The sequence below is a fragment of the Zootoca vivipara genome, chromosome 15 (genome assembly GCF_965207765.1).
Source record: "Zootoca vivipara chromosome 15, rZooViv2.hap1.1, whole genome shotgun sequence".
Taxonomy (NCBI): domain Eukaryota; kingdom Metazoa; phylum Chordata; class Lepidosauria; order Squamata; family Lacertidae; genus Zootoca; species Zootoca vivipara.
In genome coordinates, this window is record NC_142598.1 from 40,586,404 (window position 1) to 40,612,493 (window position 26,090).

The window sequence follows — 26,090 nt, forward strand, 5'->3', positions numbered from 1 at the left end:
CTCAGAAGGGTGGTGGAAATGGGTGATTGACTGACTGATAGCTGTTGACGACTGTAAACGACTGCAAATGGTCTTGCATGAAAAAGCAAAGGGTGAGATGGCTGAAGATCGCTTTATCATGTATAATGAGATAAGAATCCAACATCTCTGTTCAAACCATGTCTTTTTTGGATTGTTTTGTTTGTAAGTGCCAAGAATCCTCATGGGAGGTGCTGGCAAGGCTGCTGTATTGGCCAAGGAAAAGGTCGCTCTTGCTCCCGTTGTCCCATACCTGTGGCCAAACAAAGGGTGCATTGACCAACATAGAAATCAGCTCTGGCTGTTTGTTTTCCCTTCCAAGCTCGAACATCTGACACCATTTATTGAAGGTTTCCCGAGGTGACGTTTTGAGCGGGAGGTGAGCGTGGAGCTGCAAAGGCTTCCCTGGGAGTTACAGAAACCATGACCTTGCAGCTGTCAGCTGAATATGGAGTTACCAGTTATGTCAGCACAACATTCCCGGATAATGGCCGTGGTTCTACGTTGGTTGGGTGGTTCTGGTTTCCTCAGTCAATCACCTTGTGTTTTCTTTATGTCTGCCCCGTTCTCTCCCCTCAAGCGTTTGAAGAGTTTGCGGCATCGCTCGTGAAACAGGAGATGGCCAGCATGCCTCGTGGAATATACCATTCCGCACTGAGAGGCGGTGCTTTCCGGTCGGACCGAGGGAAGGCAGTATCAGGCGTGCCAAGCTTCATGCTGAAAATGTACGAGAGAAACAAGCAGCCCGGGCTGAAGCCTGGCCTCGCAGGTGAGATTTTCCTGGCCAGAGATGAGAGACCTTCGTGTCGTAGTAGAATATCTCGGAATGGGTGAAGGACACGTCTGCTAGGTTTTTTTTATATGCCGCCTTGATAACAAAGTGTCCTCAGGACAGCTCATAAAATAAAAGCAGCAATTTAAAAAGAAACGCAATAAAATGTGTGCTGGAATAGCTGTAAGGATGCACAATTAAAATAACTCCTAAGAGCCAAAGCAACATTAAAAAGAGCAAAGAGTGGAGGACAGAAGAACAGAACTGAGAATAATTCTTATACAGTGGTGCCTTGCTTAACGAATGCCCTGCTTAACGAAATTTTCGCTTGACAAAAGGTTTTTTCTAGCGGAGGTTGCCTCGCTAGACGAATGCGTTTTCGTCTAGCGAATCACGGTTTCCCATAGGAATGCATTGAAATTCAATTAATGCGTTCCTATGGGCAAAAAAAAGTAAAAAAAAAATCAATGCATTCCTATGGGATTCGCTAGACGAATTTTTTCGTTGTAAGAAAAGACCTGTGGAACGAATTAAATTCGTCTAGCGAGGCACCACTGTAAAAGAAAAACTACAGCAAGATTAAAAAACCTGGACAAAAAGAGATATGCCATAATGATATAGAAGTAGCTGATTGTTGTGCCTTTGTGGAGAAAAGTATCAGGGGCATTTGGAGAAAGGTCTCCAAAATAGATCTCAGGGTCCAGATCCATGGGAAGAGGCAATCCTTCAGGTATTGGTAACTTCGTCATCATTTCTATACTGCTTTATATTTTAAAGAACAAATCTCAAAGTGGTTTACAACACATCAAATCGTCGAACAAAACAATCCAGAATAAGACAAATTCTAGCTTCAAGAAAAATCCAAGTGATGTTTTGCTTTCCCCGGTCGAGTTGCCATCCAGAGAGAGACTCCACATGGTCACAATTGGGCCCACGCCAGTTGCAAAACGCCCCTGGCACCTGGCTAATTTCTAACACTTTTTTTAAAGCAACACTTTCACCTACAAACCAGCAATGAATCCCATTTCACTGTGTGCACTCTTAAGTTATCCACCTCTTAATTCCATCATTCCTTTTTAACATCCACACCTCGGAATAAATTTGGCAAGTTCAAGAATCATGCATTTATAGCCTGAATGGAATGGAATGGAATTTGAGGTCCTCAGTAATGTTATTTTCACATCAGCCCTCTGATACTCCCCCCCCCCCACCGTTCCTTACGCACACATTTTTCTGCTGCTCAGGTGACCACTGGCATCCAATCACAGCTGTCAGGTTATCTTAACACTCAGTGCTCAAGCGCCTGGCAACTATTGCATGCAGCAAGTGCATGGGAGAAGTTTCGTCCGGAAAAGCCAACTTCTCAAACGCCCGCTACATATCGCGGCCAGCTTAATTTCCATGCGCTGGAATTCCCTTCCGTGCAGAAAGCTTCCGAGCCTTTGAATCGAAGGGGCTGAATAAATGAGCCTAAGCTAAGCACCAAAGCTGTGAAGTTTTGGGGGAGCAGCTTACCCCTTAATACAAGCAAACGGAGGAACGCAGGTCCTGCGGTTTCGTCTGCTCGAAAGGGCAACTCAGGGCTCACCTGAGACAGGGTCTAACCAGCAGTTGCAGCAGCCCGGTGTAGAAGCCAACGTCTCCTGAGATGGACCAGAAGCTGCTTTTTCCTTTTCCAGGAATGAATTTTTGAATTTCTACAGAATTGCATTCTTTCAATTCTCGAACCTCAGTATTCGCTGTTTTGCAGTCATATTAAAAAACATAACTGAATTGTTACAAGCCCTCTTAGTGTATGTGCATCTGTATTCATCTCCCTTTAGCCGGCATATTGCTGAGTTACGATCTTCCAATCCACGTGGGGAAGGATGGGAAGCCTATCAGCCGATTTCTAGCCAGTAGGGGACGCAGTTTCCACCAGATGTTAACCGCTCTCCTCCACGAGGTAAGCAAGCGCTGCAGTTCCCCTTCTGCTTGCGTAGCCGTTCTGCGTTCTTTCATTCCCCAACCTGAGTTTGCCTTTGCCCTGTGCTCTAATTAGGAAATGGTAGCTGCAAGCTGTGTGCGGTGCTGTAATTTACTCTTAATTAAGTAAACTTGCTGCGAAGAACAATTAAGTAGAACAGGACGTATAAATACATCTAATAAAATGCTCTCTGCGCCGAAATGTTTTCTCCGAAGTTTGCCGGAGCAAATGAAGGCTGACGTTTTCCCTTCAACTCTGCCTAATCTGGTTACAGTCCTGTCAGATTTGGGCTTGTCTGAGAAACAATTAGGGGATTGGAACCTGGGGAGTGACCTCTCCTTCCTTGTTACTGTAATAATAATGCAGCATATCTCTTAATTGTTCCCAGCGCCCTGGGATATTGCATTAATGTAGCTGGTTTTGTGTATTAAAGGTTTTGTAAACCAAAGCTTTAATCTCCTGTAGGAAATGTGAGGTGGGATCAGGGGCAGAAGGAGGCAAGGAATTAGAAATGAACATCCAATTAATCGTTGTAGAATATAAGCACGGCCTTGTTATCAAATATTTTCATTAAATAGAGCGTTTATAGCTCTTACAGCCACTGATCTTCAGAAACTGCAAACAGCAGGAACGCAGCCAGGAGAGGAACCAGTATGAGCGAGTGCAGATCTGTCGGCCTTTCTCTCAAAGTGCATCCAAGTTAATACGGTTGCATTATAACATTATGGGCAGTGGCGTATCTTGGGTCACACGCCATAGATAAAGGTGATGCGATCATTTATATCTGTTCTGGCATTTGAGACGTCCTCAATGGCAAAACAGGAATATTCTGTGTCACGGAGGGTCTCTTTCATTAATATTTCTGTGAAGGGGTTGTATTGAAAGCTCAGGTTCTCAAATTTAATCTGTTCCGGGAGTCGGTCCAATTCCCGAAACGGTTTGAAAACCAAGTGCGGCTTCCGATTGGCTGCAGGAGCTTCCTGGAAGCTGCAGAAGCCGCGTCGGACATTTGGCTTCTGAAAAACGTTTGCAAGCCAGAACACTCACTTCTGGGTTTGTGGTGTTTGGGAGCCAAGTCGTTTGACTACCAGGGTACCAATGTATATGGAAACTGCCTTCAGGATGAAGCTACATTCTGGAATCTAAGCAGCTCCAGTTCATTATTCCCTTTACGCCCATTTGCCTCTATCCAAGTCAATTTAAAAATTATTGGAGACTGTTTGGGTGCCTATGAAGCCTGAACCCAAGCTGAACCCAAGGACAGAGCTCTCTGGAATGAAGTATCGGTAGCACCCCTTAGACCAGGCATTGGCAAACTCGGCCCTCCAGATGTTTTAAGACTACAATTCCCACCATCCCTGACCACTGGTCCTGCTGCTAGCTAGGGATCATGGGAGTTGTAGGCCAAAAACATCTGGAGGGCCAAGGTTGAGGAAGCCTGCCTTAGACGTTAGACACCGCATGTTGTTGTTTAGTCGTGTCCGACTCTTCGTGACCCCATGGACCATAGCACGCCAGGCACTCCTGTCTTGCACTGCCTCCCGCAGTTTGGTCAAACTCATGTTCGTAGCTTCGAGAACACTGTCCAACCATCTTGTCCTCTGTCGTCCCCTTCTCCTTGTGCCCTCAATCTTTCCCAACATCAGGGTCTTTTCCAGGGAGTCTTCTCTTCTCATGATGTGGCCAAAGTATTGGAGCCTCAACTTCACGATCTGTCCTTCCAGTGAGCACTCAAGGCTGATTTCCTTAAGAATGGATAGGTTTGATCTTCTTGCAGTCCATGGGACACCGCATAGCCACTACTGAAAATAGTGGCCCCATGTCTCCATTGTCTTCTCTCTCGGCCAAAATGCATGATGTGGGGAATCTGGCCACTCCCTCCCCATTGGCTGCTGCTTGTGGTGGTTGTGAAAGTTGCATTGCAAAGATGGTCCTGCCTTGACTGTGAGAGGAAAGAGAAGAGAGTCGGGGCTGGCGGTTTTCAATGACGGTCCTACATCTTCTGCAGTGTCTAGCTCGAGCTCACCTCAGCCAGATTTCTTTAAAATAGTCCCGATACAAAAGGGGATGTGTCCCCCTGTTCATATTTTGATAGGGAGGGCTGCACTGGTGGAAAGTATTTACACACATCATGATTTAGTGTAGCTCTGGCCTCCTTTGATGCGCTCTGCAAAGTGAGGAGGGCTGTGGTATGAGAGCCATGGACTCTTGGCCTGACCTTGTCATTCTTCGAAGCCACCCTTGATTTTTGTCCCAAAGGCGGAATGCTCACGTGAAATGTGTAACCACCTTCGAATGGAACGGGTTCTAAACGCTGTGATTATCCTGCACACGTGTGTGTTTCTTTAGCCTCTGACCCTTCCTTCCTTGGTGTCATGGTTTATATTTATATTTCCTCTTGCTTTTCTCGAGGTTGAGAAGACTTCAGAGAATTTATTATTATTAATAATAATGCAATCACTGTTTCAAACACAGAGCTGGAAAAGTTTCTTATTTCAAGCAAACACAGATAAGGCTTATTTTGGTTATTACAGCTGTTCTTTCCTGTGTAAATTAATTATTCCCACTTCTTGTCTTGTTTTTGTTTGATTGGTATTTTGAAGTAGGGCATTTAAGTTGAATTCCAAACTCATGCAATGTTGTTTTTTTTTTAAAAAAGCATACACACACACACACACACACACACACACACACACACACCTCTGAAATGTAGATATATAAATGCAGATATAATATTGGGTTGCTTAATTTGAATTTGAATATATTTGAATATTGGGTTGCTTAATTTGAAACATACTTGGTTTGGGGAATATTATTCCCCAGTGCCCGACTTTGTATGTCTGTAGAATGTTAAACATTCCTAAAAAAAAGAAAAGAAAACCTGGCTTGGCTAGTAGATGCCATGTAGAAGAGCAAAATGTCTATGGGGATTATAAAAGGAATCCAAACATGTGGAGAAACAGAAATGCGCCGTTGGAACTCTGGAGCAACGTTTAATTTTGTTATACAAATCTCCTTGGAAAATATGTTCATGGTTATTGAGTATAAAAGTTTTCTTAAGCACCACAGAATCCAGCCCAGCCCCATTCCAACATCCAAGCAGCTTTGAAGGGAGCACCTCCAAATTCCTAAACAGCACCTTGTCCTGTGGGATTCAGCCCTCACCCAGGTTGCACTCACTCACATGAACAAGTTGGCCATAGTTGCTGTCTTTGTACCCGGCAGCCCCAAATAGTAATAATAATAATTTATTATTTATACCCCACCCACCTGGCTGAGTTTCCCCACCCAACAGAAAATTAAAAACACGACAAAACATCAAACATTAAAAACTTCCCTGAACAGGGCTGCCTTCAGATGTCTTCTAAAAGTAGGATAGTTGTTTGTTTCCTTGACATCTGATGGGAGGGCGTTCCACAGGGCGGGTGCCACCACCAAGAAGGCCCTCTGCCTGGTTCCCTGTAACCTCGTTTCTCGCAGTGAAGGAACTGCCAGAAGGCCCTCGGAGCTGGACCTCAGTGTCTGGGCTGAACGATGGGGGTGGAGATGCTTCTTCAGGTATACTGGGCCAAGGCCGTTTAAGGCTTCCAAGGTCAGCACCAACACTTTGAATTGTGCTCGGAAACGTACTGGGAGCCAATGTAGATCTTTCAAGACCGGTGTTATGTGGTCTCGACGGCTGCTCCCAGTCACCAGTCTAGCTGCCACATTCTGGATTAGTTGTGGTTTCCAGGTCACCTTCAAAGGCAGCCCCACGTAGAGAGCATTGCAGTAGTCCAAGCGGGAGATAACTAGAGCATGCACCACTCTGGTGAGACAGTCCACAGGCAGGTAGGGTCTCAGCCTGCGTACCAGATGGAGCTGGTAGACTCTTTGAGGGATCTCTAGTTTCAGCTCCACGATGCTCAATGTGCAATGTGGGCTTTCCTTACAAACAACCCATGTGCCAGGAACCCCCACCCACTGAATACACGTCTCTCCCATCATTTTTGGGATCTTGGGGCCAAGTAATCATCTGAGCTGAACCAACGTAGATAATCAAGGTTGGAGCAAAGAGCACAGGCATATCCTCCAAGGTTTTGGAATGGGGAGCAGCTTGGGTCAACAACAGCTATGTTCCTCAGGAGTAGTCCCCTGGATACAGTTTAATATCTGTCAACATGAATAGAGAAAGCTATAGAGCATTTGCCACATTTTTTATGGTTTCCTATGAGAGAGATAGAGATGGTTTCAATAAACAGTGGTCTGTTTGAAGTTGTGTATTATTCATGTTCCTATAATGGTTGAAGAGAAACCAACCAGCCCATCTCTAACTCTCTCTGAAGCGGCAGCGTGCTGTTTTATTTTTTGGTAAATAAGACCTGGCAGACCGCCTTTGAAAGGACATTCCAGTAGCATAGACCTTTGGGTGAGCTATTCAAATTGAGGGTGTCTGGAAAGGATCTAAACCAGGCACCCCCAAACTGCGGCCCTCCAGATGTTTTGGCCTTCAACTCCCATGATCCCTAGCTAACAGGACCAGTGGTCAGGAATGATGGGAATTGTAGTCCAAAACATCTGGAGGGCCAAAGTTTGGGGACGCCTGATCTAAACCAACCACACAGTTAGGCATTTCAGCAGTTAGAAGAAAGTCTCTGAATTTCCTCTTAAATGGACTACTCGGAAGAAGGTTCTGTAGCATTGTGGGGTTTTGCCCTCAGAGTACCAATGAGGCTGCTTCAGACATAATATAATTTAGCATGGTTTGTTTTCTCTCCCCTCCCAGCATGTCCATGAAGGGCGTGCTGAATGTTTCACGTCTACAGTGGTACCTCTACTTACGGATTTAATGCGTTCCGAACACACATTTGTAAGTCAAAAAAATTTGTAAGTCGAATCCCATAGGAATGCATTGGGAGAAAAAAATTGTAAGTTGAAGCAACCCTATCTAAAAATTCGTAAGTAGAAAAAATCCTATCTAAACCGCATCCAAGATGGCGGGCGGAGCTCCATTCGTAAGTAGAAAAATTTGTAAGTAGAGTTATTCGTAAGTAGAGGTACCACTGTATTTTAGATTAACTTTGGTGTATCACGTTATCCAACCCTAGACACACACAAAATGTGGTTAATCTATGGTTAGTGGAAACATGCCAAGTTCAAACCATAGTTTATGAAACTCGTGTTAAGGTTAAGTCCAGTTTAGTGTTTGGATGATGACTGACTAAACTATAGTTAATCTAAAACTTAGGTCAAAACTTCTGATCTTTCCATAGCTGTGGCAAAGGAAAAGTAATGGGGGAAATTTGTGAGCCCTTGGCTTACAAACGCTTGCTTCTTGACGTGAAACTAAAGTTTAGCTGGTTTAGCATTACGTCTGAACACATTGTTCTTTGGGTTTTTCACAACGTTGTGTGAGCACTATGGTCAAATTCCATAGAGTGCCCATATGTGCATTGCTTGATACTGTGTGGCTCAGCCAGTCAATCATAGAACCATATGGATGGATCATGAAGTTTGAATCCTTCCTATTCTTGTCGAGATACCTTAATTGTAATTGATAGATGCCCTGTAAATGTTTCAAGAGGTCCTTCCTGCAATTCTCCTGCCTTAACCACCAAAATTCACCCAACCAAATGTCTAGATCAAAGCATAATAGAACCGGCAAGATAATAATATGGGTTGCCATATTTCAAAAAGTGATAATCCAGACACAATCCGGTTAAAGACTTGAGGAATGAGGTCACCACCCCTCTTTTATTGTCCGTCCTGGGTTGCCCAGCCACTGCCCCAGTGTCCTTTCTCTGGGCAGATCAAGATGAGCAGGTGACAGCAAAGGTTGCAAGGTTTTTAGCTGGGGCAATCAGAATAAGATCCCTTATTTGACTATTGATTCAAAACCCTAAAATATATTTTATAGAATTGACTTTTTGATTTTTATTCTTTGTATATCGTTTTGTTGTTTTTATTGCTATGGCTGACCGCCGACGCGTATAAAGATCCATTCATTCAAGACACAATCCGGCTCTGCCCGGGAAATTCCAGACGTATGGCAACCCTAGCTCTGTTCACAAGGGAGTAAGTTGGTGAGCAGAGCCAGAATATTGGGATCTTCGATTCAAAAGATGGCTCCCGTGAAAACGTAGCTGCTGCCCAAGAATCTAGACGAAAGCATGAAAGTAAAAATTGGAAAGAGGTTGTTATAGCAGATAAAACATCCAACAGGGAGAAGAAGGCAGATTTTAATAGCAATCCACTCTGGCATTTTCTTTTTTTTCTTTCTTTCTTTCTTTCTTTCTTTCTTTCTTTCTTTCTTTCTTTCTTTCTTTCTTTCTTTCGTTGTTTAAACTACTAGCCTAGCAGAAGAACGAGAGAGAGAGAGGCCATCTGAAGCCAACCTGGAATATTTTGGGTCCCACCCCCTAAATGTATTGAAGTAATATTGTCCTGGAAACTGCTGAGATCTAATAACTTGTTTTTAATAGGCTCCAAATGGCTGTCATGACAACTTTCGATGTTTTTGGTTGAGGCCAACAGTAGAAATAATTGGATACTGGAAACAAAAAACTGATTCTTTTGCCTGCCATAGAATATTATGAGACATTACAGTGCACAGCAGTCATTTTAATTACAGTTCTCTCTCTCTCTCTCTCTCTCTCTCTCTCTCTCTCTCTCTCTCTCTCTCTCTCTCTCTCTCTCTCTTTTCTTAAGCTGTTGGCTTTGAAGTTGCACCGCAAACAGAAATGATCCAGAGCGATGGTTTTCTTTGAAATTGCTATAATAATGACAACAGCCAGGATGAAATGTGGAGTTGTGTGTATATTGTGAATGTGTGTGTTAATGCTCTTCTATCGTCTTTTAAGTTATGTAACAAGAGTATCACCTGGTAATTCTGTGTTCAGCCAAAACCAAGGATTTGATTAATATTCTAAGAAACGTTTCCTGTTTGTTTTCATTGTTGGATAATTTGTTGGATATGCAATATAGATTATGTTTTAAACTGTTAAAAACTTACAGGTCAAATTCCAGCATAATCTTCTAGGTTAAATAAATTGTATTTACTATGTGAGCTCTGGCTGGAATCCAAAAAGCTGCTTTAGGTACCCTCAGGCCTTAGACACACTCTGTGAGATTTTTTATTTTTTAAAAACTTTGAACAGACTGCTTTTGAAAGGCCTCTCATGGTGCAGTTACTCACAAGTAATCTCACTGAGTTCAATGGAAATTACTCCCAAGTAAGTATGCATAGAATCATACAGTTGGAAGAGACCACAAGGGCCATCCAGTCCAACCCCCTGACAAGCAGGAAACACCATCAAAATGGGTATAAAAGGAGAATTCCCTGGATGCTAAGATCTTTGATGAGAGAACCCTAGCAGAGATTTTAAGTCACAAAATATGCAGCGGAAATATAGGTTATTTGACCTTTAAAATGTGCCCTTCTGAGTTCCAAAACATCCCTCTTCCCTTGGCAAGTTTAAGTTTAAACTTTGGTAAGTTTAAAATAGTTTACTTACAAACCCTCCAAAGGTCAGGTTCATGTGCTTTTCCATACAGCATTCAGAAAAGACAGGCAGTAAAACGTGGCTTACTTATAGTAGTGAAAGTTCCTAAATCATTGGTCTAGGAAAGCCGCTCCCCTTCCCGGGGGGCGGGGTTTCAGGCAGGCCACATGCACTCCCCACGTCAGTTTGGGGGCATGGCTTAGCCTCCCGCATCACTGGGAGTCCCAGCTGCGTCATGCCCCTGCCCAACCAATCTGGTCGACCGGGAGGCATGGCCTACGCTATTTAAACTGTCATGTGGCCAGGGGGGGGCTCTTCCTTCTTGCCCCCTCCTCTTAGGCACTGGTAAAACCTGGTTTAGGGGAGGGGAGGTGGTGGCCTTCACCTGCCCCTCCTCTTGAAGGGTATCCTGTTAAAGGGATCCGGGGGCGTGGATCCTGTCCGAAGCCCGGGTATGGGCTAGGGCCATGCCACAACCCCATCGGGGACCCTGGGGGAGCTTGCAGTTTATGTACATCAACAGGGCTCCCCACTACTGGTGGTTGACCCTTATGAGACTACCTGCATGGTGGGTCAGATGTAGTCGGTTCAGTCCCAATGCCTAAGCCAATACTGCTCACATCTGTAACCAATGAAGTTGTGGCCTTAATTATCCCATTAACCCAAAATATTGGTGTCCATGTGTTTTATTATCCAAGAGGCCTTTGCCATGCAACACAAGAAAGGCTTGTTAGAGCCATGTGGTCTGAGCTTGGAACAACCAGCTCAGACCACTTTACTTGCAGAGCTTCTCAGGTAGACTGAAGGGCATAGCTGCCAAGTTTTCCCTTTTCTCACGAGGAAGCCTATTCAGCATAAGGGAATTTCCCTTTTAAAAAAAGGGAGAACTTGGCAGCTATGCTGAAGGGGGACACTAGGCTTGATGACCTTCCTCCCAAGGTGAGGGGGGTGAGCTTGCTAAGCCTGGCAGGACAGCTTACTCTATGGCATTAACCCCTTCATGCATTAATTAGACTTGAGCATGTTGGTTATATGAGGCTGGTTATCCCACAGTTCTTGGGTGGATCACCGTATCCACAAAGCCTATGGAAGTGAAAAATCAGATGTATCTTTACTAGTGCAATTTCTTTTTAAAACTGCACAGTCCAAATTGTAATTCAGAGTGCAAAAGCAGAAGTTCTGGTGCCGTCAGTCGGCGAAACTTCCATTCTAAATGTGTGTTTGTGTGAGTTCTTTTACTACAACATCCAGTTTTGTTCGGTTGTTTCATATGTGAACGTGGAACGTTTTCCATGCAGGTCAACATTCAGCCTTCTGAGTGGCATCGCTCTCTGCTACTTCCCCAGTCCTGGGCCGGATTTATGGAGAGAACCTACCATGCAATTCTACAAGTAAGTGGAGTTGTCTGAGTGTTGTCCTTTCGTTACATGATCTCAACACGCAGCATGGAGTAAATATGGGGATGTGTCTACTATATATAAAATCAAAAGGAAACAAAGTGAGGGAATGGCTTAAGTTCTCATATATATAGGTTTGAGGAGAGTTAATGCCGGCTACTTTGTTTGTATGCTCCCCTGCAAACTACCGGACTCACAGACCCTTATTTAGAAACTGTGTAGGCTCCAGTCTAACCCCATTGATCTCAATAGCACCTAAGTTCAACTATCCCAGTCTAGATCCAATTTCTTACATAGGAATAATGTTGAAATAACTTTGTAGGACCCAAGTTAATCATACCTTTGGCAAAATTAAAGCCATTGTTTATTCAAACCATAGTTCATAATTACCTTGACATTATGGGACAATGGTCAAATACACAGGAAACAGCTGTTTTTCTTAAAACGAAAACAAAAGCCCTTTTTTCATAGTTTCCCCCAGTTAGATTTAGCCAAGAATGACATTTCATCACTTTTCCTCAGCGTAGACCCATTGAAATTCCTGGACCTCAGTCATGAGCATTGATTTCCATGGGTCTACTCAGAGGTGAAAGTTGAATACAACCCAAAAAATTCAAATACCAAACTCTGGTTTGATCTGTTTCTCATCCAAATTGTGAGTAGTTTAACATGATTGAACTCCCTCTCCGTAAAAAAATAACCATCCAAAATTAACTTTTCAGAGTATCGTGACTAGATTTGCAAGATCACCTATTTTGTTCTTGTGTGAGTTCAAATAGAACTAAATTGCAGCTAAATCCACATTTAGTAATCTTCAGAAAACGGGTTATCTCTCATCATAAGATCAGCACATGTTCAGGCCTTCACAAGATTTGGTTAGCACAAGAATACCCAATCCTCATTGATTAGAAGGAAAAGTTGCTGGTGTGGATTTACCATAAATCTCTTACACCATAATGGAAAGCATAATCTGATTTTTAGAGCAGTATCAAATGGTATTCATTGAACATCCTCCTTAATTAAGTATGATGTATGGCAGAGGAAGATCCTTATTCGCATGTGCTTTCCCACAAAGACTTAATAATGCACATAAAGCAGTCATGTTTAACCTTTAGGTCACAGCACTACATTCAGACTAGATTCCAAGAAATTGTTTCTTCCCGTTTCCCTGCTGTCTTTGCTCTGCAAACTTCCTTTCAGATTTTAGAAGTGTAGTGTATAAAAAAAAACTCCTGTGATGAATTTCAGCAAGATCTTAAAGCAAAAATAATTATTATTGCTAGGTGAACTGCAAGAGAAGGAACGCACAGCAAATTCTTTCTCGGTGATAGGTTTTGCTTTTCCCAAACCGCTGCATCGCCAGTGCCCAAACATACACGCCCGCAGAATCCTCCGATTGTTGCGAGGGTTTTAAAGGTTTTTAGGGAAGTGCCTCGAGACAAGGTTTCATCCTGGCCTGCAGCATAGACGCACCCTCATTCCTCAAAAGGAAGAAACTTCCACCACTTAATACACCGTTTATGACGCTGGAAGGACAATTTGATTTGATAGCAGAGTGGACCTGGAGGGAAAGGTTACATCCGCTATTCAGGCACTCCCCATAGAAACCCCTGGATTGCTCCCCGTGTAAGAGGTCTCTTGCTGATTCATGCTGTGCTTGCGCAGGGAAGGCAGGCCGAGCTGGAGCTGCAGTTAAAACACGGCAAGGAGGGACCCGAAGAAGTGCAGTACAAGCAGTTCACAGCCTGGCTCTGGTAAGAGAATGACGGTCTGCTCCCCGTCACTCGAAAACAGTGGTGGAAAATGGGGAAGGGCCTTGCGGAGGCCACTTCAAAAGCTTCCGAGTGGCGAGTTTGCACTGGCTGTACAAGTGCCGCTGATGGAAACCAGATACGGCCTTTCGTTTGAAGGGAAACGGCAAAGACAAGGCAATGTAGCTAGGAAGGGCTTCCTTGACCAGTAGCTCTTCTTTTTATGTGCTGGCTGGGAGATTGTGGTGATGGGGAAGGGCTTTGCCTTGGCGGAGAAACCTCTTCCAGAGCACGCAGTGAACTTATGCAGAGAAAGGGGCATTTTATAATCTGAAATTTAACTTGTAGGTGATGCTGATACCCATGACTTCTTCTTCTACTACTACTAATTGTTATTATTATTATCAAGAAATGCCCAGTGTGTCTGGATGTGTGGAGCAGCTGTTGAAAGTAAGGCTATCCTGTCAGCAATAGGCCTTTACCAGGGCTATTTTTCTAGGAAAAGAGGTGCCAGAACTCACCACAAACACTTCCCTGGTTCTCTTAGAATGGCAATGGCGCCCACCTGAGAGGGGCCAGAACTGAATTCTGCCCATCTGACTGGGTTGCCCCAGCCACTCTTGGCAACTCTCAACGAAACATTAAAAACGCAATAAAACACCAACCATTTAGAACTTCCCTAAACAGGGCTGCCTTCAGATGTCTTCTAAAAGTCAGATAGTTGTTTGTTTCCTTGACATCTAATGGGAGGGCATTCCACAGGGCAAGTGCCACCACCAAGAAGGCCCTCTGCCTGGTTCCTTGTAGCTTGGCTTCTCGCAATGAGGGAACCCCCAGAAGGCCCTCGGCGCTGGACCTCAGTGTCCGGGCAGAGCAATGGGGGTGGAGACGCTCCTTCAGGTATACTGGACCGAGGCCGTTTAGGGTTTTCAAGGTCAGCACCGACACTTTGAATTGTGTTTGGAAACATCCTGGGAGCCAATGTAGATCTTTCAGGATCGGTGTTATATGGTCCCAGGGGCAGATTTTTTTTTAAAAAAAGTGACCACTGGCTTCCTAGGAGGGATATCTTTATTTTCATTATGAACAGGGTGTTATGCATGGAGCACTTTTTAAGCGGTATATAAAAAAACCCAGAATATTTATTATGTTTTTTTTTAAAAAAAATTATTGAAGAAAAAGAATTTTTAAACAATACAAATTACCAATAACATAGCCAATTACAATTCCCCCTCCCCTCCCTCCCTCTCCCACCATCTCTCCCCCTCTAAGGACTTCCGTCAGCTCCCCTCCCTGATTTTTTTGTACATATTGTTTTCAGCATGTTATAAAATTGTACATATCATTACCTTATCCATCATATGTTAACATACCTCTTCATAGTGCAAAAAGAGTGTTGAGGTTTCTGAGTTTAGTTTTGTTTTGTTTAACCAGACACACCACTAAATTTGTTGTCGTTTAGTCGTGTCCGACTCTTCGTGACCCCATCGACCAGATAAAATACATTTAGAGGGTCATTTCAGGAGCCGCTCAAGGGCTTGTGAATGAGCTGCTCTTTTTATTTAATTGCTGCAACCGTATCACCTGCTCAGACTTCACTTCAAAGCTAATGCCCACTTCTCCCCTCGCCGCCTTCTTCAACAGGGTCAGAGATATGCTGACGGATGTGATCAAGGGCGCTTCCAAGTAAGAGATTTATTTACGTGGGGTATTCTTTCTTACACGGTGGGGAGTATTATGGTCCTCCAGTGGCGTATCGTGGGTTGCCAGCGCCCAGAGCCACACAGAGGTGGGTGGGTGGGAGGCTAACTTCCTGGTTCGCATGGAATAGCCGTTTTCAATAGAGCCCAGAGATAGAAGTGCACAATTGTATTGAGGCAGCACCGGGTGTTGAAATTTTGCGCCCCCTAACAATTTTGCACCTGGGGCAACTGCCCCTATGAGGCAACCCATGCTATGCCACTGTGGCCACCTGCTTTGGGTTGCCCCCCCCCCCGTGTCGTGTTACACAGCATCTTCTGAAGGTGATGGGCACTTGAAGACTTCCTTCTGAATTTAGGTCCTGTGAACTCAAGGGGAAAATACCCTTTGTCCAGCTTTTCTTCTTCTTCCAGAGCTAATCCAAATCGGGGTGCCCTTCACGAAAAGCATTGCCCCCCCTTCCCCATGAAAAGCTTGTCTTTATAAAAGTGTTCCTAGAATCCATCTCTCTATGGAAGCATATTCATAAATGTTCCACTTTATGACTAACGAACACAAAATAATGCTTGTTCTCACATGTTTTCGAGTCTCACAGAACTTAATAATTCAGGCAAAACAGTACTTCTTGTAGGTCGCAGTACCAAATTTAGAGTATAGTTCGTGAAACTGTCCATTACCCTTCAATTTGGACATGTGACCTTCTTAAATTCAGAGCTATGTGATCATTTCCACCACCACCCCACCCCATTTTTCTGTTTGTTTTTCACCACTGATTCATCATTTTCAACAGGGAAAGTCCAGTGGTCAAGGGAAATTGTATTCTAGCCTTAACAGGCCTTGCAGTTGCGGTAGCCAAGCACGAGAAAGGGCTTTCTTCAGACAGCGAAGAACAATTCAATGTGAGTTAAAACTATTTGACTGCTTTGTCATGATGTTCAATGAGTGCGCTTGAAGTAGCGCCGAGGAGGAGGAACCCTCTTTAAAGGAATCTGTACCTGGCAGTTCTCACATCAAGTGCCCATTGATGTCAAAGACACATGCGCACTCTTAGTTTTTATTTTCTAAAAAAACCCTGACTGATTATATGCAAAATTATGAGTGGGGAGAAAAAACTCCCTCATATTTCTGCAACATAATTGTGTAAGTACTGTATTAATACAGAAGCATTTTTTATATTCCTTACTGTTTCTGTGCTGGTTTTTTGAGGAAACCTGGCATGTAGATGTATAAAATATGGGCATAAAAATACATAAAATATGTGATAATTGTTTGTGCTTTTAGCAGAACTGGTAAAACAGTTTCTCATCAACACCAGGGAGTTAGACGGGAATCGGAACAGATCTGTATGGATAAGCTCAACAGGGAGATTTTCAGGAAATTTCACCCCTGATGAGAAGTGTTTACCTTTACCATTTCAGATGTTTCTGTTCAAAATTAATTTGTATGAAATCTCACTGGAAGTAATCAGTTGACTTTTTGGGGAACAAAGGCCGGCATTCAATTAAGTTGTACCCAGAGTAGACTCACTGGAATTATAAAGGATCTTAAGTTCAGTCCATTCATTTAAATAGGTCTGCTTTGAAGAAAACTTAGTTGAATGCCACCCAAAACTTGGCAGGCTAATCAATTAAAAAAACAAACATTTTGTTCAGTTAAAATGGCAGTCTTAAATATTTTTTTTATCTGGAAGTACGTCACACTGACAAGAGTGGAACTTGTTTCTGAGCAACATGATTAGGATTGTTCTGTTGATCTCTATCGAACAGAATTTCTGACGTTTACACCTCTCCGTTGCTGAGAAATGAAGGTGGAGGAGTCATATGTTGGATTATAACTCCCACGACACCTGATCACGGGTGATGCTCTCTATTGCTGTTCGAACACATCTCCTTTTGGAACATTTATTTTATTTGTGTGTGTATGCTCAGAGGATTTTCTTTTTAGCACTCCTAATAATAATTTCTAGCTTTAAGAATGGCTCTCGTTTTAGATAGCAAAAGGTTTCTCAGGCTGAGCACGTATGTCTACCTTTCCTGAATCACCTTTTCAAGCTAAACATGGGAGGTGGCAAATATTTAATTGGTTTTGGTGCTCACAGTCTTTCTGTCGCTTCAGACCGAGGTGGACTTTCTTCTGACAAACCATTGGATCGGCATGGTGATTGATACCCTTCTTAGCATCATAGACAGTCGCTATCGCCCCAAGGGTCGAGTCTTCCCATGGTTCTATCAGGTAGGCCCAAGTATATTTTACCAGTAAAGGCTGAAACGATCCGACCTGTACATTTTTAGGAATGGGGAATGAATAGATCTGGATCTATTATCATCTCTGGTATGTGGGGCCCAGCATGGAGCACACTCTCTGTTTCCCTTTAAAGTTTGAATGGGAGAAAAACGGAGCTCACTGCATGATCTCCATAACGCATCCCTCATTTTCATCTGAGAAACGTTGGAGGGTATGACACAGCAGCGAGGGAATGTGCCACTAAAAAGTAAAGGTAAAGGTACCCCTGACCATTAGGTCCAGTCGCGGACAACTCTGGGGTTCCACGCTCATCTCGCTCTATAGGCCAAGGGAGCCAGCGTTTGTCCACAGACAGCTTCCAGGTCATGTGGCCAGCAGGACTAAGCCACTTCTGGTGAACCAGAGCAGCGGACGGAAACGCTGTTTACCTTCCCACTGGAGTGGTACCTATTTATCTACTTGCACTTGACGTGCTTTCGAACTGCTAGGTGGGCAGGAGCAGGGACCGAACAACAGGAGTTCACCCCGTCACAGAGATTCAAACCACCGACCTTCCGATCGGCAAGCCCTAGGCTCAGTGGTTTAGACTGAAGGGAGAGATTTGCCAATTGTATTATTGAGCTAAATGTGATCATATAGTTGCATTGTATAATTCTGATTGTATGGCTTAGCCCCCCCATACCCCTGGGATGTCTTGCTTAAAATGCTTTCCTCTTTGCCTCTGCGTGCCTGTACCAAAGTGGGCCAAAGTGTAATGAAAACATTCGACAGCTAGCTACCAAGGCCAGATGACTGTCTTGTCTGATGCTACCAGTCTGACGCACAGAACAGGCAAGATAGTCAGGAACTCAAGCCCCCACTCAAGGCTGCTTGAGGATGCTACCGGGGTAGCATGAGTCAGCATGTGTTTACAAGAAGAACCGGACACAGGAAGATCCTTATATGTACTTGTAACTTATGACCCCCTTGCGTGCGCATTTACCAAGAAGTGTATAAGAATCTTTGCAAATTTGTGTTTCTTTACTCTTGTCGTGAAGCTGATCACCAAGAGTCTCTTAAATTTAAGAATTAAATTCTTTCTCTGAATTCAACCCTCGGTGTCGTTATTGACTGTCTCTGTCCCTGCCTGGGCGCAACTTAAGGACCCTTATGAGCTAATAAGGCTGCAAGACCACAGCGCCACCCGCGTCCCATGTGCCGCTAAGGATGGGCAAATTTGTCTGCTTTGGTTTCTCTCCATTTCTAATGTTTCCAAACCTTCAGCTTGCATCTTTTTTAAAAATTCTTGTGAAAATTTATTCACACTTTAGTGTGAATTTCTTCTCATTTGTATGCAATTTTGCCTAACATGTGGGGACGTGGGTGGCGCTGTGATCTAAACCACTGAGCCTTGGGCTTGCCCATCAGAAGGTCGGTGGTTCGAATCCCTGCGACAGAGTGATCTCCCGTCGCTCTGTCCCAGCTCCTGCCAACCTAGCAGTTGGAAAGCACGTCAAAGTGCAAGTAGATAAATAGGTACTGCTGTGGAGGGAAGCTAAACGGCGTTTCCATGCGCTGCTCTGGTGTCGGTGTTCAGTTGCACCAGAAGTGGTTTAGTCCTGCTGGTTACATGACCCAGAAATCTGTCTGTGGACAAATGCCAGTTCCCTCAGTCTGAAAGCGAGATAAGCGCCGCAACCCCATAGTCGCCTTTGAAGGGACTTAACCGTCTAGGGGTCCTTTACCTTTTTACCTTTTACCTTACAGTTGGGCTGCCACCAGCTGTAGCTCGAGGGTCCGCTGTGGGCCTGGACAGCAGCAGCTGTGTTCTATTGATGGGTCAAAGCCAGAAGCTGTGAGTTGCTGCCAGAGACGCTCGTCTGGTTGTTAACTGTCTGAGGCTTCTGTATTCCAGTTGGTTCCCAAAGGTTGACGCACTGTACACAGTCGGAATACTTGAATCCGAAATACGCTGTGGTTTTATGAACCCATTGCGAACAGTATGTTTCCCACATTTTTTATATATGTGGGATAATTCCGCAGATTTGGCACAAAGGACACCTGCCGCCACACTGCTTGTTTCTGTACGTGGTTGGGCACTCTTGTGAAGTTTGCGTCTCTGAAATCCTCTTGTGGTTTTACTTTGCAGAAGGGGACATCCTTTTGTGCTGTAATGTGGGTTTTCAAATTTCAGCACTCTGCTGCTTCTAAGTTTTGGAAAGCAAGTTATATATTTGAAAACTGTGCTTTATTTGTTGTGAATTGCCTTGAGTTCATGGGAGTTGGTGGGTGGGTTTACAATTTTAAGAATAAATGATTTTCAACAAGCTTTAATCTCCTTGCATTTTAGACGATTCTGTGAGATTTGCAGATATTTCAGTCCTTGAATCATTTCATGGGAAATTCCAATAAAGCTGTAATTATGGAATTTATTAACGTTCGCAATTATATATCTATAAAAGGAACAGGGTCATACAGTCCCATCTGTTTTTCCAAGTGCAGATTTGCATGTCTTTCCTCTGTAAAAAGCATAAAGGTAAAGGGACTCCTGACCATTAGGTCCAGTCGTGACCGAGTCTGGGGTTGCGCGCTCATCTCGCATTATTGGCCGAGGGAGCCGGCGAATAGCTTCCAGGTCATGTGGCCAGCATGACAAAGCCGCTTCTGGCAAACCAGAGCAGCACATGGAAACGCCGTTTACCTTTACCTTCCCGCTGTAGCGGTTCCTATTTATCTACTTGCATTTTGACATGCTTTCGAACTGCTAGGTTGGCAGGAGCTGGGACCAAGCAACGGGACTCACCCCGTCACAGGGATTCAAACTGCTGACCTTTTGATCAGCAAGCCCTAGGCTCAGTGGTTTAACCACAGCGCCACCTGGGTAATATTATTTGCTTATTTCAGGGTCCAAAAAACAAAGCAGTAGTAAACATAGCCATGGATAATTCTGTTACCAGATGCAGCGCAAATACAGTTTTGTTTCTTTTCAAGATTTCCTAATGATGTAAAGGGCAAAGTCAGTAACTTTTGGGGGTTTTGTTTTGTCTCCAGAAATCCTACTCTGGTGAAAACACTGCTAGTGTTATTGCTCGTTCCTGTGCAGCGACTGCTTTGTCTCTCTTGGTGCCGGTTTTTATTGCCTCCTACAAGGAGAAGGTGGAGGAAGTCGTGAATTTGATGGTTGCCATGTTACCTGGGAAACCAAATGCAGATGAGTCTCAAGCTGTTCAAATTCACATGGGCCTTGCTTTGGGGATGTTTGTCTCACGGTTATGTGAAGAGAAAGTCAGGTATGGATTACCTTGTGCGGCAGGTGTGTAAATAACTCCCTCCCCCCCCCCTTCCCATGTGAGACATTTAAATTATGCAGAGCAACATATTTGGATTTCTGCACTTAACGACTCCCAAGGTGCTCTGCAAGACGATTTCATTATCTCTTGGCTTCCTGGACCTCCCATCCTCTTCCTCTTTGTGTTAATTTGTTAATGCTACCTCCCCCCCGCCCCCCCGACTCGCCAAATGTGCTCTGAGTCTCCCATCGAATCTCCTAGCGAGGGTGTTTGGTGCATGTCGCGGGAGGAAACAGGGCAAGTTCTGTTTCCCAAGTGGAAATTTTTGCTCTGAGAGAATTAGATAGTTGGATACCACCCCAAAACATCAGGTGATTTCACCTTAAGATACCTGGTTTCCACCCCCAGGCACCACATCCCCAAAAAACACTGGTTGCGTTTCCAGCACTTGTCTCAGGCCTCTCTCTTAAAAAACAGAAGCAAATCAGGGCGCTGCATTTCCAAACTGATCCCAGTATAGAAAACAGAGAAGGCAACGAACCTTTCTCTCCTAGCCGAGATGCCTGGCCAAAGTTAAAGAGGCGTTAACTAGCCCTGCAAAGATTAGCCCCTCCACTACGGTTGCCGTTCCCGTTGGCTGCTTATAGTCACCCTGTGACTTGTACCCACATTCGGTATGTAAATTGGGCTGGGATATAGAAGGATACCCAAACTGCGGGAGGCTGTGGAAGACAGGAGTGCCTGGCGTGCTCTGGTCCACGGGGTCACGAAGAGTCGGACACGACTAAATGACTAAACAACAACAATATGAACGACTCGACAACCAAATTTTTTTACTTACGAATGGGGCAAATGGGCGCACGCTTACGCATTTCTCGACATCCGAACGGAAACCGCGGCGGTTTTAGATAGGGTTTTTTCGACTTATGAATTTTTAGATGGGGTTGCTTCGACTTACAAATTTTTCCGTTTCCAATGCATTCCTATGGGAAATCGCGTTTCCAATTGCGCTTTTCGACTTACGAATTTTTCGACCTACGAAGGTGCCTTTGGAACGGATTAAATTCGTAAGTCAAGGCACCCCAATCCTAGTAGCCCAGCGGCTGTCATTGGATTAACGCGCCTTAATAATTGCCACTTATAGAGCACCCTGAAGGAAAGGGAAAGGGAATGCAGCAGTGTCCTATTTGTATCACACAAGTATTTTCTTCTTCCTCTTTTGGTTTGGTCCAGTGATGTCTCTGGAAAACAAATGGATCTGCTGTTGGTGAAGTCCTTGGATGCCTTAGAGGGCTGCTGCTTTGACACAAGCCTGGAGTACAAGTAAGCATGTCGTACAGTTGCCTGCATTTTGACTGGATGCGTTGGGCAGTGTTTCTCAACCTTTTTTGGGCCAAGGCACACTTGTTCCATGAAAAAAATCACGAGGCACACCACCATTTAAAAAGTTAAAAAATTTAACTCTGTGCCGCCCTATATTGACTATATAATTATGACTGTAAGAAACACTTGCCAATTGCTGTGTTGGTTGCAATCTCCTGTAATAAGGCTTCACAAGCCGCTGATTTCTCTGCCAGCACAATCCTTTGCTCAGCAAGTTTCAGGTTGAGCTCATCCAGCCAGCTTCTTTAAGTTTGTCTAAAACCACCCTCCCGTGGTGGTGGCTGTTGAGAGCTGCGCTCGCCCCGCATCGTGACCCGGCCGGCTTCCTTTCCAGCGGGTCAGCGTTGTTTATTGGCGGCCGCCAGGCACGTGACAATGCAAATTGCCCTTCTCGTCGCCGCACGTCGCGGCACACCAGCCAGCGTCTCGCGGCACACTAGTGTGCCGCGGAACAGCGGTTGAGAAACGCTGCTATAGGGGTTAGTGTTGGACTCGGACCACGGAGCGCAGGATTCTGTGGGCACCAAAGCTGGCGTTTGTATCTTACTCATAGGAGCCCCACTGAAATGAATAGACCTAACTTACTTGTGTTTGTTAATTTCAGTGGGTCTACTCTAAGTAAAACTCACTGGCCTACCACCCTGAATAATAAGGTGAATTAAGGAGAATTCAGGGGTCTTCCCCACGACCCCAAATTGAAGCGTGATACCAGTTTTTAAAACCTCCAGCCAGCTTCCCACAAAGCCTTGTGTTAGTCTGTGTCTGCGATGTTTTGTATTTCCAAATACCGCTGGGTTTCTTCTCCATATGCTTTGGAAGAAGTGAGGCTTTGCAAAATATTACCTGGGGAGGTCTGGGTTGTTGTTGTTTTGTTAAAGCTCACCAGTGGAGCGTATTTTTCTTTGAAAAAAAGTTTTGCTCCACTAGATCAACAACAGCAGCCACAACTACAGCTCTTCATAGCATGAACCAGCGTACTGGACAGCCTCACGCTATTCAGCCCGTCAGAGACCTGTAAAACCTTCTCGGGAGGCCAGACACAAGCAAAAAGTCTGTGCAAAGCTTTAAAAATGTAAAAGGAAGGGTACACACTACTCAGCCACCTCTCAAATATCAACCAGTTTCAAACTTTATTTCCGTCACAGACCAGCATAAGATAAAACATACGGATAAACTGAACACATAAGACTTAAAACAGGTAAGGGATAAAAACTAGTAATTAAAAGGTGATTACATCATACATACTTTAAAAGATAGAAACAGGGACAAACGCTCAAAGCGACTATAAGGAAGGGAGCGTGAAGGAGCACAGGTCTTGCAATTGGAGCCTAGTTTGTGACGCAAGCCATCCTCCGGCGAATATCCATCACGGCCGAACCGTGTGTATATGGGTTGGTCTGGCTATGGACAGATGGAGTTGGTGTGGCAAAGCTCAGTTCATGCTAGTGGACGGACTCCCGCTGCCTTCTTGTCTGAAACTGGCAGGCTTAATCTACTCTAGAGGCGCTCCTGTGCCTGTAACTTTCATCCACTTTGGCTAAAATGGAAAGAGGTTGCAGATTCCCACCGATAGTGAAAGGGAGAACACAGTGCATCTTGGAATCCTAAAAAACAGTTTGAAACACACAGAGGATATTCAAAAACAGATTTAAAAAATGCACAAATGCAGATTTAATGTGAATATTGGGGCTTGTGCACACCCCTGTTTTTGTTTTAATGTAATTGCTTTTCTTTGTATACATATTTCAGTTTCACCCACGTGTGCATGCATTTTCAGGGTACATGTGCAGGGAAACAAGTATGTATATCTGCCCCAAATATTACAAGGTGAGCTCTAATAAGTACCTGTTAAAACTATGGTTTGTGGAGCAACTCGGATAGGCAGGCAAGCAAGCGCAGCCACACACTCTGGACTTCAGGCACCAGTCCTTGCAATCTGCATTTAAGGGAATCAGGTGTATTTATTTGGGCCAGTAAAAATGACTCTTCAAATGAGGGCTTTCACAGCAGCGGAAGCGCTTCATGGAAGCCATTATTTCCATACAGCATGTGGGAAATTGCATCCATACAAACCTTGGGCTGCTTCACCCATTACATTTCCCCACACTGAAGTGTAAGGAAAACCATGTGTTCCCTATTATATGATTCCCCCCCCCTTTTTCGCCATGAGCATACCGGTCAGGAAATGTGCTTCAAGCAAGACAGTAAGAGCTGTTTGACAGTGGAATTTGCTGCCAAGGAGTGTGGTGGAGTCTCCTTCTTTGGAGGTCTTTAAGCAGAGGCTTGACAGCCATATGTCAAGAATGCTTTGATGGTGTTTCCTGCTTGGCAGGGGGTTGGACTGGATGGCCCTAGTGGTCTCTTCCAACTCTATGATTCTATGATTCTAATACACTCTTAATTTTGGTTCGTGAGTAAGCCTACTGCCAGTTGAGGCAGCCCAAGCCTGGCAGAGGGAAAACAAACCTTTGAAATTAAGTTTGACTGATTCCCTGCTTTTCAACAGTGTTCGTTCCACCAGGCTGCCTTATTTGGTGCAACAGGGACTAGCTGGCCCACTGCACCACAAAAGCATTTCACCTTGCTTTTTGGCCACTTCAGAATTCACTGAAAATCTGAACCTTGTTGGGAGCAGAATGCAGTACCCAGCCCTGCAAATGCATGCAAAAAGATGCAGATTCTGTGCTCCCTTGGCCCAGGGTTTAGATTTGTCTTTGTCACTGAGAATCTGCAACCCTCGCTGTCATCCAAGAGAAGCTTGGTTTGGGGTTGGATTGGCACGACTCTGCTCCCGCCTGGCAAAGTGGAAGGGGCATATGGCAAAAGGAAGCTGCGTCGGCCCCGTCGCTTTGCAGTGCCCCCTGCTTCAAGTCGGGAGTTCCCGCGCAGCCTGAGATGAAAGCCAAATTAGCTTCCCAAATTCTCGCCAACTTAGCTTCCCCTGCCAGCCAAGAGCAGATGGAAGGACTGAGACAATGGTGCAGAGATGAAAGATGAAAGATCTTTCCCATCCTGTTTGAAGTGTGGGAAGAAGGGAAAGAAATAAAGCCTCTGTTACTATGGACACGGCGTGGCATCATCTCCTAGGTGGAAAAATATTGTTAGTTTCGGAACTTCTTGCCCTGTTTCAAGGTAGATTCCGTGAAACTCTGAAAGGGGAGGAGAGCGCCAGTGTTTTGACTTGGCAGTGAGACGTCCGAATTGCACAACCATCCCATGCGCAGCATTTCATCGCCGCTACAAGTGAATTTGCCTAATTCCTTCAGCCCCTGGCCTCCACCTCGTCCTCTGGCAGCAGATTCCATAACATAATTATGCGTTGTGTAATTTTACACAAGCTTTTAATTTTGTCTGACCTGAATCTACAGCGTTAAGAGAGAAACACCCCCTTTCCCCACTCTCTGTAATATGTTGGGATAATCTTCTGCCTTTCCCCCTTTGTTGCCTGTCTTTCTAAACTAAAAGGCCTGTTGAATTTATCCTGATCCAGGCGGTCTCTCCTTGATCTTGTCACTTGCCCTTTTCAGCACCTTCTCTAGTCCTACACATGATCCTTTTTAAGAGGAGACAGCCAAAACTTTAAGCATCCTTCTAAATTTGAGAGCCAAAGGCACCAAAACGTCTCAGTCATCCAGCTTTGCCCTCTTCCAAAGCACTCGTATTTCAATCCCACCTTATCCCATCCTAGTTTCTCCTCCCAACCCCCCCAACATTTCATGCCTACTGAGCATGCTCAGTCCTCATTGGGACATTTTAGGGGTCCCCCCCCCTTAGAGGGTTTTTTTCAACAGCTCACATTTTTCAGTTCTTCAAACATCCTTGGCCAATGAATTGATATTTTTTAATCTGCCAATTAGCTCCAGAATCCTCGAGGGATTTTCGGATTGCCTAAAATACAGACATATCTTGCATGGGGGTCTGTTGACAATGGGCAAAAGAGCTCTCTAAGGTGCACTGCTGCCATCTGGTGGGGGCAGAACTTTCCATGTGCAGTTGTAATATTTTTGTGCTCCTCCACAATGAAATAGTTGTGCCAGTGGGCATTTTGTCTACAAGCCCGTTCATTCACAAATGCCTCTGTAGCACATTTGCTGTGAATATGTGGAAT

General features: G+C 44.5%; 1 protein-coding gene across 2 annotated transcripts in view; it reads left to right on the forward strand.

Annotated features, from left to right (window-relative positions):
* FOCAD (focadhesin) overlaps positions 1-26,090 on the forward strand; it is a 106,718-nt gene that overhangs the window by 58,727 nt on the left and 21,901 nt on the right. For both annotated transcript variants that reach the window (XM_035140663.3, XM_088658826.1), the window contains exons 20-28: positions 599-787; positions 2,614-2,735; positions 11,536-11,628; positions 13,300-13,388; positions 15,030-15,071; positions 15,877-15,985; positions 17,202-17,318; positions 20,361-20,599; positions 21,833-21,922. In XM_035140663.3, coding sequence (XP_034996554.3) covers positions 599-787; positions 2,614-2,735; positions 11,536-11,628; positions 13,300-13,388; positions 15,030-15,071; positions 15,877-15,985; positions 17,202-17,318; positions 20,361-20,599; positions 21,833-21,922 — 1,090 coding nt within the window. The remainder of the gene's footprint in view (positions 1-598; positions 788-2,613; positions 2,736-11,535; positions 11,629-13,299; positions 13,389-15,029; positions 15,072-15,876; positions 15,986-17,201; positions 17,319-20,360; positions 20,600-21,832; positions 21,923-26,090) is intronic.